Source organism: Marmota marmota, unplaced genomic scaffold (genome assembly GCF_001458135.2).
Source record: "Marmota marmota marmota unplaced genomic scaffold, marMar, whole genome shotgun sequence".
NCBI classification, from domain to species: domain Eukaryota; kingdom Metazoa; phylum Chordata; class Mammalia; order Rodentia; family Sciuridae; genus Marmota; species Marmota marmota.
In genome coordinates, this window is record NW_026000241.1 from 7,647,681 (window position 1) to 7,659,068 (window position 11,388).

General features: G+C 53.9%; 1 protein-coding gene and 1 long non-coding RNA gene across 4 annotated transcripts in view; one reads left to right on the forward strand and one right to left on the reverse strand.

Annotated features, from left to right (window-relative positions):
- LOC125613758 overlaps nucleotides 1–8,147 on the forward strand; it is an 8,786-nt gene extending 639 nt beyond the window's left edge. Inside the window, exon 2 of the long non-coding RNA XR_007344327.1 lies at nucleotides 7,893–8,147. This is a non-coding gene — a long non-coding RNA (uncharacterized LOC125613758). The remainder of the gene's footprint in view (nucleotides 1–7,892) is intronic.
- LOC107145386 (GEM interacting protein) lies at nucleotides 836–10,935 on the reverse strand. 3 transcript variants are annotated; one of them, XM_015489318.2, is made up of 21 exons: nucleotides 10,779–10,935; nucleotides 9,788–9,872; nucleotides 9,267–9,342; nucleotides 9,119–9,176; nucleotides 8,673–8,798; nucleotides 8,522–8,586; nucleotides 8,324–8,431; nucleotides 7,669–7,749; nucleotides 7,407–7,577; nucleotides 7,167–7,304; nucleotides 6,657–6,853; nucleotides 6,229–6,335; nucleotides 5,913–5,993; nucleotides 5,480–5,557; nucleotides 5,253–5,407; nucleotides 4,869–5,057; nucleotides 4,643–4,780; nucleotides 4,347–4,543; nucleotides 3,654–4,041; nucleotides 1,753–1,819; nucleotides 836–1,622 (listed from the first exon to the last, which is right to left on the reverse strand). In XM_015489318.2, exons 1-21 carry the CDS (start codon nucleotides 10,795–10,797, stop codon nucleotides 1,255–1,257), a joined length of 2,892 nt encoding a protein of 963 aa, XP_015344804.1. In that variant the 5' UTR covers nucleotides 10,798–10,935; the 3' UTR covers nucleotides 836–1,254. The 3 variants fall into 3 exon arrangements, with proteins under 3 accessions (XP_015344804.1, XP_015344803.1, XP_048651071.1); XM_015489317.2 differs by having other exon boundaries at nucleotides 5,913–6,002; XM_048795114.1 differs by lacking the exons at nucleotides 9,119–9,176; nucleotides 10,779–10,935 and having other exon boundaries at nucleotides 5,913–6,002; nucleotides 9,788–9,851.
- Nucleotides 10,936–11,388: the final 453 nt, after the last annotated feature.

Consider the following 11,388-nt stretch of genomic DNA (forward strand, 5'->3'; position numbering starts at 1 on the left):
ACCGCGCCCCCGCCACCTGGGGAAGCTCCGCCTCAGCGACCGCGTCGGAAGTGGGGTCGCCCGGAACTGCAGTCCCGCCGTTTCCTCCTCGCTTTGCGGCCCAGTGGTCGCCCCTTTTTAGTTCCGGCTCGGGACTCCCACCCCAGTCCCTGCACACCTCACGCGCCCGCAGTTTCGAGTCTTCAGGGATGACTCACTTGGCTGCCGGATAATTCCTTCCGTGACCCTACGCTGCTCGGGCGCAGCTGAGGGTGGCCTCTAGCTCCGATTCACTGCTCCAGACCCCCAACCCACTCAGTCCCACCCCGCCCTCTCCCTGGTGCCCAATCGTCCTCCGAGTTACAAGCCACGCCCTGATCCGACTTGGCTCCCACCGCGGGGACCCCAGCCCAGCTTCTGCTTCCCTCAGCTCACAACTACCGCAGCGGCCTCCCTTGCCCCAGAAACCTTTCTGTCCCACTCAAATTTCTTGCAATGTCTTCTCTGCGCCCCCTGCACTGCCCAGTCCTGTGGCTTCCTCCCCCGCTTCTGCGCGGCGGCCTGGGGCTCCCACACTCCGGAGCACACAGCCCCATTGTCCCGGTTATCTGCGCTTTGGTTATATTTGTTTGATTATGCAGGACCAGATCCGGGACAAAGGAGCTCTGGGAGGGCCAGGCGGTGTGACTCAGCTGGGTGTCCAGGTCCAACCCTTAATTGCCTGTAGGTTTTGAAGGGTGTTTGAGCATGAAGAAAAGGGGGCTTTGGTTTCCCTGATAGGTAAAAATGGGGCCCAGGGGTGCTGCTCTTGCTGGCCTCTTCCCTGTCACCATCCCTGGGCAAAGACAGACATAAAGAATATACAGGGCGGTTTATTTAGAGGCCATCTGATCCCAGGCTGCAGGCACCACCAGGATGTGGGGTCTGGGTTGCCCATCTCCTCCAAGAATGGAATACTTGGAATCTGAGGAGCCAGGTGGGAAAGGAGGAGTGATCACAACCAAAGTAATAAAACACACCCCTATCCCTGAGGTCAAAGTCTAAGGCAGACCCCAAGGATCTCATGACCTTGTATTGACCCTGAGTATTGACCCTGAGTGACCTATGAACTTGAGAGGCCCTGATGCTTGAAACCACCTGTGTCTGGTGGGAAATTCCTGGGACATTGCCCCCAAAGTGTTTTAGGCCTCCCTAGGCCGTGTAGTCTTTCCTTATAGGTGGGGAGAAGTAAGGAAATATGGGTCCATCTTCTTTGTCCTGGGCTCCTTAGGATGGTCAGAGATGGTCCTCGGTTTCCTCAGGCTGGGGGTCTGGGCAGCAGGTCCTAGGCACAGCCTCACTGTCCAGCTTAGAGAGTAAGCGGGCAGTCTCCTGGGTGATCTCAAAATGCTTAGGCAGTGGGGTGCGTCGCAGGGGGCTGTTGTCAGGGGAGGCAGCAGAAGGGCCTGGCCCCCGCCCCCTCAGACTCCCTCTGTGCATTGAGATAGAGGCCTCCTCACACAGCTTGGAAGCCACCAGGGCCAAACTGGACAGTTGATGAGTAACAGGCCGCACACCTCCCCGCGGATACTTCACTGGCTGGCGGCTGAAATGGCCGCGGGACTGTGTTCCTAGGAGTGAGTCCTCAGGGCCTTGGCTGGACACTGTTGGGTGGGGTGGTCAATGCTTAGTATCCCCAAGTCCTCTGGATCCCCCCACCCCCCCATCTCTCAGCTAAGCCATCCCTCAGGAAGGGGCATCCCCAGAACGCCTAAGCTACTCTCCTATACTCACCTTCCCCTTCCCCATTTTTGGTATCTGCAGCCACTTCCTCTCTTTGGTCACTCTGCAGAGCTGGAATCTGCAGGGAGAAACCCAAGAATGTGACCCCAATGATAAAATTTCAGTTAAGACTCTTGTAGAGCCAGTGGTTTATTCCTGGCCATGCAAAATCTCCTGTGCAATTTGGGGGCAGACTATGTTCTTAAAAGTCTTCTGCTTGCCCCTCCTGCACAGAGTTCTGTGAAGGGGCAGTAACTTCCTTTTTCATCAGAGGGCCAGCCTAGGGAGAGGCCTAGCCAGCTCCAATTCAGACTGGGTGGTGCCTCTGAGCTACTGTCTCCATGCTAGGCTATTCTCCGCACTTTTACCCACCTTACCTCAGCTTTCTAGTTTCTCTGTATATCCTCACTGTTCTTTTGCCAAATAGTAATGATGACTTGAACTCTATGTGTGAATACTGAGCACCTCACAAGCTATTCCATTTCTCATACCCACAATTCACAGCCTTTTCCTAGCTCTGCAGAAGGGGTCCTTAAGATAGTGGGTGTAGCAGGATCAGTGAAACAGGGGAGCCTCCTGGTAGCAGTCCTGAGCACAGGCTATGGGCACAGACTGTTGGAGTGGCTGTTGCTGCCATTTTCCTGATTCATAGCTGAGCTCTGGATTCTGGTGGGTGAGCCCCACTAGATTCTGACTGCCATGACTCCCCATCAGGGTCACTTAATTACTTAAATCCTTAGCTGTATCATCTTAGCAGTAAGTAGTTTTCACTAACAGTAATCTGCTTCTCAGAGCTGTGGCAAAGGCAACAGGAAGCTTATATAGTGCCCATGAATAGTAGGTATGGATTCAGTGGTAGTCCATGCTCCATGCATAGTAAGAGTGGCCCATACCCCATACATAGTAGGTGCATAATTAGTGGCAGGGGGCAGAGCCATTGGGGTCAATCCTTCTTTGGACTCACTTCCTACCACTTTCCCATTGCTCATTCATTACAAGGTAGGATTGTGCTCTGACCATACCAGGCAAACTCTACTTCACGGCCTCTGACTAGCTGTTCTCTTTGTCTGGGATATCCATTCCCAGATTTACACCAGGCTCATTCCACCCTCATATCCTTTCAATTTTTGCTGAAATCTATCTGTTCCATAAAATCTGCCCATGTATTCTTATCTACTGCTATAAACTGCCCTCCATGCTGGCACAATGGCACATGCCTATAATCCCAGTGACTTGGGAGGCTGAGGCAGGAAGATCACAAATTCAGGGTCAGCTTAGGCAATTTGAAAAGACCCTGTCTCAAAAAACAGAGAGAACTGGGGATGTAGCTCAGTGGTAAAGTGCCCTTGGGTTCAATCCCCAGTACCCAAAACCAAACAAAACCCCTCAAACTGTTCTCCACTTATCAACCTGGTGTCTGTGGTGTCCCATTACTTGCTCTGTCCTTTCTTTCCTCCATAGTACTTGTCTCTGTCACCTTGTAACATCCTATATAACTGATTTTATATCATATTTGTTTATTGTTGGTCTTTTCCCACCCCACTAAAATGCAGATACCAAGAGGATGAGGTCTTAATTATTTAGCTTACTGATGTTTCTTAGAACAATGTTTGGCACAAAGTAAATGTTTGATAAATATTCTGTTGAATGAATAATCGCCCATGCTGTACCTTTACAGGGTGTCCCCTGTTGTTACAATCACAGGTCGAGGTTAGCAATCACACGTCAAGGGAAAGGGATCCATTATTACCCACCCTTTCATTCCTCACTATTCCTTCCAGAATGAGCACAGATTAAATTTAAGGAAGGGAGGAGAGAATGGAAGAAATTTTAAAGGTAAAAGAAGATAGAAAATGAGAGAATTAAACAGAGATAAGGTTCTCCCCGCATGTGTGGGTCCAATAGGCTCCTACCTTGGAGGATGTGGCCTCAGAATGCTCCTCCTGGGCACTATGAGACTTAGAGTCTGGGTCAGGGTCCGAGGCTAGGGCTGGGGACTGTGACTCTGAGTCAAGGAATGGGACTGGAGGTTGGGGGCTGGTTGTAAGGGGCCCAGGGGCTGGGCTAGGGTCTTGGGGCAGTGGCTCTGTGGCCAGAGGGAGCTCGTCCATCCCGAAGATCTGCTCGTAGTGCACAATGAGGAACTCAACAAGCTGAGCCTGGTGTCCAGAGTCTAGCAGGCAGGTGACAGGGCTGGTACCAGCTGCCCACGGACCATCTGGTGGCCGCAGAAGCGTTGGCCCAAATACAATTCCCAAGTTGTTGGCAGACATCTTGTTTTCTTCAAACCGTGCAGCTACCCTGGGGATGGTATGAGGAGAAGGATCAGGGTATGAGGTGCAAGGTATCAGTTGAGGGTAAGGGTAAGACCTATAGGCCAGCCTATTGGTGACTTGCCCATGTCTCAGGTAATTGATCCTGGTCATTGAGACCAGCAGCCACATGTCCAGAGATGGGAGTCAGGTATCAGTACCCAAAGTTGTGAGTCATGTATTAAGGTTCAGACCTCAGAAAACATGTCAAAGATCAGAGGTCAGTATCAGGGGTTAGCAATCACATGTTGAGGGAAAGGGATCACAATTCAAGGCTCAGGGACCAATGCACACCTGAATAGATGGGCCACCAGGTGCCGAAGAGTGTTGTAGTTAGAGTCAGGCAGTTGTACCAAGAGAGTCTTCAGCGAGCAGATAACTTCAGGACTGGGGCTGGGGGTCCCAGGGTTGTCCCCAGAGTCTGCATGCAGGGTCTTAGCCAGAGAGATGAAGGCATCGTAGAAGTGGAAGGGGACCACAGGGTCGGTGAGCTGGAGGGAAAAGGGGCAGGGGTTCATGAGTATAGGTAGTCTGCCTAGGGTCCTCAGCCCCTGCCCATCCCCACCCTCCCAAGTTCCCTGAGTACCCACCTCCTGGAGAAACCGCTTAAGGACACTTGAGATGTCATGAGGTGAGTTTCCTGACAGTTCCACCAATGCTCGGCCATTCTCAAAGGCTTGGCACAGTCGCTCCACGCGAACCCGGGATCCGCTGACCCGGTAAATGCCCTATAGGGCATAAAAGACACCTGGCTTATGATCCAACCATCAATAGGGTAAAGTCATTTCTGGGGACAGTCTAGGGCCAAGGCAGCACCTGAACACTCAGGGCACGGTGTTCTATCTCAGCTGTGCATTTGGTGATCACAAAGGGAACCTCCTCTGGGAAGTCCCTGGGAAGCTGTAGAAAGTCGACCCCAAAGAGAGGTGTCCGGACTGGGAGCCGCTGGTGTCCGCAGAGGATCAGCAGGGTCTCCAGACATCGCTTATGACAGGTCAGGAAACACTGGGGAGAAAGTCACAGAGTGAGTGAGGTCATTGGGGGTGAGTGGGAAAAAAAGACAGTTGTAGGGATCCTCAGGGAATGGAGGGTATGTAGGAGATCATCAGATCAGGGTGGGTCCTGAGGGCAGGAAGGTTTTAGGGATCTTAGGTCATTAGGGGTCAACAGAGGTCATTGGATCATCAGTCCAGGACATACCTCTTCACACTCAGTCCCACTGACCATGAAGGCTTCACACTCTCGACATTTGGCTGGACCCCGCAGCCGCCGTAGCCTGTGGGTCTGAGCCGCAGTGGACAGCGTCCACTTCCTGAAAGGGCTGCCGAGCCCATTCTCCAGCCCATCTCCCACGTCTACAGGGAGACAGGGTCAGATTTGCCTGGTCCACTTCCTACCCTGCCCCACCCCATCTGCTTCAGTCTTACCAGGGTCTCGCTCCTCAAAGTCATCTGAAGATTCAGTGCCTGTGGATGAGACCTTCACCAGCCTCCGTGTACCAGGGCCTGGGGACAGATGGTTATAGAAGTTGGGAGTCACAGGGGTTATGGGAGATTCCAGGTTAAGGACACACAGTCTTGGTTTTCAGAGCTTCCAAAACCTCCCACAGATGTTCTTGAGGAAAGGGCTCACAGGTCAGCAAGGAGTCAGAGAGGTCAAGGGTTAAGCATTAGAGAATGAGTCAGGCATCTGTGGGGTATTTATAAGTCTGATGATCAAGAGAATAGTTTGAGGAAATAGGCCAGGGCTGTGGGATAGGTCAGAGGTCAAGGACGGGTTAGAGATTGGGTCCGAGGTTGGCCAGGGGCTGGAGTATGGCCATAGGTGGGGAGTGGGTCAGGATCAGGTCCTATTCCTCACCTGGGCTGGAAGTGGGAGAGTCCAAGGACCGAGACTCACTGCCGCCACCCACACTGTCCACATCACTGCCAGGAGTAGGACCTGGAGTCCCTAGGTGCAGACAGGTCAGTAAGGATGGCCCCTAGCCTGGCACCACTCTTTTTTTTTTGAATTTTTTAATATTTATTTTTTAGTTTTCGGCGGACACAACATCTTTGTATGTATGTGGTGCTGAGGATCAAACCCGGGCCGCACGCATGCCAGGCGAGTGCGCTATCGCTTGAGCCACATCCCCAGCCCATTGGCACCACTCTTACCTGACTCTCACTACACTCACCCTGCCAGCCTATGCCAGTGTCCTCCCAAGGGCCTTGCTCTGCGGAACTCTCGTCCAGCCTGGGAGGTGGGGGCCCAGAGAACTTCTTTCTTGAATCCAGAGGGGAGCTGAGACAAGAAGAGAGGAGTTTTAGGGCTCCATCCCCAAGAAACTGGCCTGGTGTGACAGTACCCAGGCATCACTTCTAGGTTTGCAAGTCCTAATGCCCATGAGCCTCCTGCTTCCTTGAATGCAGTGGCCCCAAAGTCCTGGACCTTCCCTTACAGGGTCAATTCCTCCCTCCCACCTACAGCAAACAAAACCAAAAACAAAACCCAGAGACATGAGTACTAAACTCCACTGAAGCTTCTAGTTCTCTGATCTTCAGTACTCTGTCCATTAGTACTAAGAGCCCCCAGGATCACTCCCAACCCAGAACCAAGCCTCACCTGTTCACCATGGGTACAAACTCCTGGAAGGTGAAGGCCGGAGGTGGGGGCGGTGGATCCTCAGGCCGCAGTGCCCGCACAAACTCCTGGTAGCGCTGGCCAGGTTCGAAGGGCGCGCAACACTCAGCCAAGGCTGCGAATGCGCGAGGACCGCGTTCAGCCTGTGCTCTGCGCAACCCAAAGAGGCCTAGGGTCACCTGTGGGGCGGAAACAGAGTAAAGAAGGGCGGGGCCTGGGTACCCTGGGGGAGGAGCCAGAGCCCCATTGGTAAGGGTTTGGGGGCGGGGCAGTAACAAGGCCGCAGTTTAGGGCCTAGGGCTGTCATCTAGGCCAGGGACTTGGTTGAAGTAAAGGCTTCTTCAAGGTCTGGGGCCCAACCGCCTGGCAGGGAGATGGAGTCCTGGGGTCCCAGGAGTAACTCAGGGGCTGGGTGGAGGGGCACTCAGCTGGGGCACAAAGGGATAAGCGAGAGTGGCGAAGGGAAAGAGCTGCCAAGGGAAAGAGCCTCACCCTCCTCAGCACTTCATCCCCCTGCAACACCAACTTGCGCACGTGGGACACAATCCGATGCTTGGTGTTTTCCAGGTCCTGCTGGCGTGCGTTGGCCTCGCGGACGCAGGCCTGATAAAACACCTCAGCCTCCAGTGCCTGGGGAAACCGAGGCCGTGGGTGGCGACAAGAGAAACGTGTGGATGAGAGTGGAGAGTGGGGGGTGCTCAATGAAAGGGGGACACAGGACCAACTCCCCACCTTGGCCTGAGCCTCTTCTCGGGACCTCCGCCGCCGCTCCTGCTGCTTGCTGGTTCCAGGGGAGGCTTGAGGGGCATGGTCCTCAGGGGACCCCTGGGAGCGCGCCCAAAGTTCCTCACTGCGCTGCGTATACTGGAGCTGGGCCCGCCGCAATATCTGCACTGCCTCGTTCTGGAGGGTCATGGAGGGTGGGGTTTGGAGGGAAGTTAGTGACTGGCCTCTTATTCCTCCACTTGCCATCCCCCACCACTTGGCATCTCACCATCCGCTTCTGCTCCTTTATCCATTGCTCCTTGAACTCCTTCCGCCATTTCTCAATTTCAGTCCGTTTGGCAGCCAGTGGCTAGCAAGGGTGAGGGATAGTAATGCAGCCTCAGGACCACCCCAGAGGTGCCACTCACCAGTATTCTCCATTCCTTACACCTGCATGCCTTTTCTTCTGAACCCTTTCCTTTTTTTTTAATTTTAATTTTTCTTTTTTTGCAGTGCAGGGGATGGACCCAGGGCCTCCTGCATTGGCTCCTCCACTGAGCCACACCCCAAACACTGGATCCTTTTCTGAGTCTGTATGTGAGAGTCTTTTCACCCAGGCCTGCTCTCCCCTATCGGTGTGATCATGAGCAGAACTTCAGTGATCATCCCATCCTTTCTGCCTGGACCCAAACACACCAAGGTCATCTTCTGAGAATACTCAGCATTCATATGTCCTTCTTTATAAACATAAGCAGTTTTGCAACTGCACAGGAAGCCTGGTTTGAATCTCTGCTGGGTAACCTTGAGCAAGTTCCTGAGCATCCCTGGGCCTCAGCTTCCTCATCAGCATAATGGCAATGATGATGGTAGCAGTGACTTCCTCCCAAATTGTTGGGAATGGAGGGAATCTCACACAAAGGACATCAGAGTGCCCACCCCCTTACCTGGTAGTAATCTCTTTTCTGCTGGGCTACTGTCTCCAAGGCCAGGGTTCCCAGGTTGAGATCATGCTCCAGAAACAGAGTGTAGATATACTGCAGTGGCATGTGGCTCTGGGAGTAGGGTTAGGGGATGCTGAGGATCAGAGGACAGAGATGGGAAACCGGAAGGTTTGGGCTCTGGGGAAGTCTGCTCATGGTTACCTGCTGGTGGATGGACACCTTGCCAGCCTCAGCAATCTTCATGATGCTTTTAGCAAATTCCTGCTCTGTGGGGGAGTGGAGGGAGACATCAGAGTCCAGATGTCAGGGTCCAACTCCCTGAGGGCTGGGGTTGGGTAGAAGGGGCCCTCACCATAGCTGGCTCTCTTTTCAGTCCAGGCCAGCAGCTCCTTGGCATAGCGGCTCCACGTCTTGGCGTAATCCAGGGCTGCATCCACGCCCCCTTTGGTCCTTATGAGCCTCAAATCCAACTCCACCCCTGGGGCAGATGGGTGGAACCCTTAACTCTGAACACTGCCCTTCATTAGAAGTTTTCCCTGAGCCCTGGGACTAGTCCAGTAGCCCATGTCCTATACCCTCATGGCTCCAACTTCCCCATTTGGATCAGTGTTCTGATGGCAACTTTACAGATTCTCTACCCAGACTGGGGACTCCCTGAGGGCTGGGGCTTGGATCTGTTGTGTGCACTGCTGTGTTCCCTGAACCTGAACAATGCCTGACATGGAACAGAGTCAGTGCTGACTTATTGAAGAAAGAACTCCTTTCTGCCCCCATTATCCTGGCCTCAATGTCCCCTACCTGTGAGGGGCGCAAGACCCTCTGGGGAGGGGCCACTCCAACGGCTGGCTTCACTGGTCTGGTGGGGGGGGGGAGACAGCATTCAGGAGCAAGTAGGGCAGAGATTCTGGCTCAGGCCCCTCTTCCTTGTCCCCCATGTCCCACTTACCACAGTGGCTGTGGTGACCTTGTCAGGATCCAGGTCTTCTGAGATTACAGGGTCTCCAGACAACATCTCGAAGGTTCTGGGGTGGGGGGAAGGGGGTCAGAGGCCACCTCTGTCCAGTCTGTCCTGCATGTATGTGTGGGGAGGTGCTGGGGACCCTAGGGCAGTTTGGGGGACAGTTCTGTGGCATCTCTTGTGTCTGGAAGGTCTAAGGATTTGGCAGAAGCCAGGTGAGGATTTTTCTTATTTTTATAGGGTTTGAAAGGCCCTATATAACTTTGGGGTTCATAGAGTACTATTATAGCAATCTCAGTTGTTTTAAAGGTTCACAAGAAGGATGTGTGGTGGGCTTAAGGCCACTTTGGGAATATATCTAAAACATCTGGGATCCTATCTTAGACTTTTGATATTATTAGATAAGTGGGTCCAGATGATGCAGATTCCAAATGGGGCTTAGGGGCACCTGCATGGTTGGAAGTTTTGGGGATCCTGGCAGGATTTGGGTGATCCAGGTTCAGACTCACACATTTCCCAGTGAGATCTCGAGATTATCCAGGCTGCGGAAGATGTCACTGTACCTCTTCCTGCTCTCAGGAGCTGGGGGGATCCCTGAGGGAGGGGAGTGTAATATATGGGCCAACCACTGCCTCCCTCCACCCACAACACCACAAGCCACAATCAGCACCCCAACCAATCTCATTTAGAGGGGTCGAGAGAGAGTGCAGGGGTGTGGGGAGAGTGGGATGCAGGGAGAGTGGGCTTAGGTGGGGCCAACTCAGGGCAGGCAGATGGACCCAAATACAACCACAGACAGCTGCTCAGAGGAGCAGAGACACCCACACAGGCGGGAACCCAGAAGCAAAACAACAAAACATTCCCCAGATGCAGCTACATTATCCGGGAGGACAGAGATGGCTTGACAATGGAACCACATGGACCCCAGGCCAGACAGATGGAAATACACGTGGGACACACAGGCACAGAGCCTGCGGCATAAACACATGGACAGACTGAAACCACGAGGGACTTCAAGACTGAGTGACTCTCCACATACAAGAGACACAAAGACATCCGGAAACACAAGTCGGACCTTTTCCACATTTCTGCTGCCGCCCCCGCCCCCTCTTCTAGGGGCCTCAGATCAACACTGTCCGCTCCCTGGGGCTACGGAGGAGCCCTGTGGGGATCTTACTGCGTTGCCCTCTCCAAAAGCGGTCGTGACACCCTGCCCCCATCACAAAAATCAGAAGCAGAAGCGGCCACTTCCCTTTCCTGGGCCCCCTCCCCCGCGGCGTCCTGGCTGAAGGCTCATTAGTGGATGGAGGCTAGTCAAGGGCTGGTGTTCCGAGCCCCTCCTGGTTGGGATCCCCACCATGAAGGATCCCTGCGATTTTTCAAATCAGGAACTCTTTTCCCGGCTCTCGAGACCAAGAGGGACACACGGAATTACTCAATCTAGGAACTGAGAGGGACATCGTGGAAATCTACCCCATGCTCAGATTCAAGACCCCCTACCTGGCTCTGATGTATCCATAGTTGAGCCCAGGGATCGTTCAGCGGAGACCGGGCCAGCGACAGGGCTGCACGCCGGCGGGGGACCAGCCCCGATTTCCTGCCGCTGCCGGCGCCGCCCGGGTCCTGCCTCGCCCCGCCTCTCCGAAACCACGCCCACCAAAGACCACGCCCACACGACGGCCACACCCCCGAGGCCCCGAAGCCGGGGCTGCGGCCACTGCTCAAGCAACCTTAAGATCCCGTCTGGTCGGAGTCTCTCCGTTGACCATCCTGGGTTGCAACGCCCCAGATTAGGGCATCTAGGACTTCGTACAAGACTGGTCATTTTCTTAGATTTCTGTGCCAACCGAACGCCCACGAAGCCCCAACCCCAAGACCATCGTTCTGGGGTGTCTGTCCCAGAAACTTCCACACCCTATGACCCAGTAACCTCCAAGCCCAGAGGTATCTCGGAATCCACGCCCGCCGGATTCGGGCAATGGCGACTCCTGGTGGAGGCCTGACGTTCTGCATGATTTCGAAGTAGAATGTGCTGGGGTTCAGTCTCTGTGACCCCCGCTCCCCCGACCCACTCATGATCTTCAAAGTGGGATTAGGCTCTTGAGGCCCC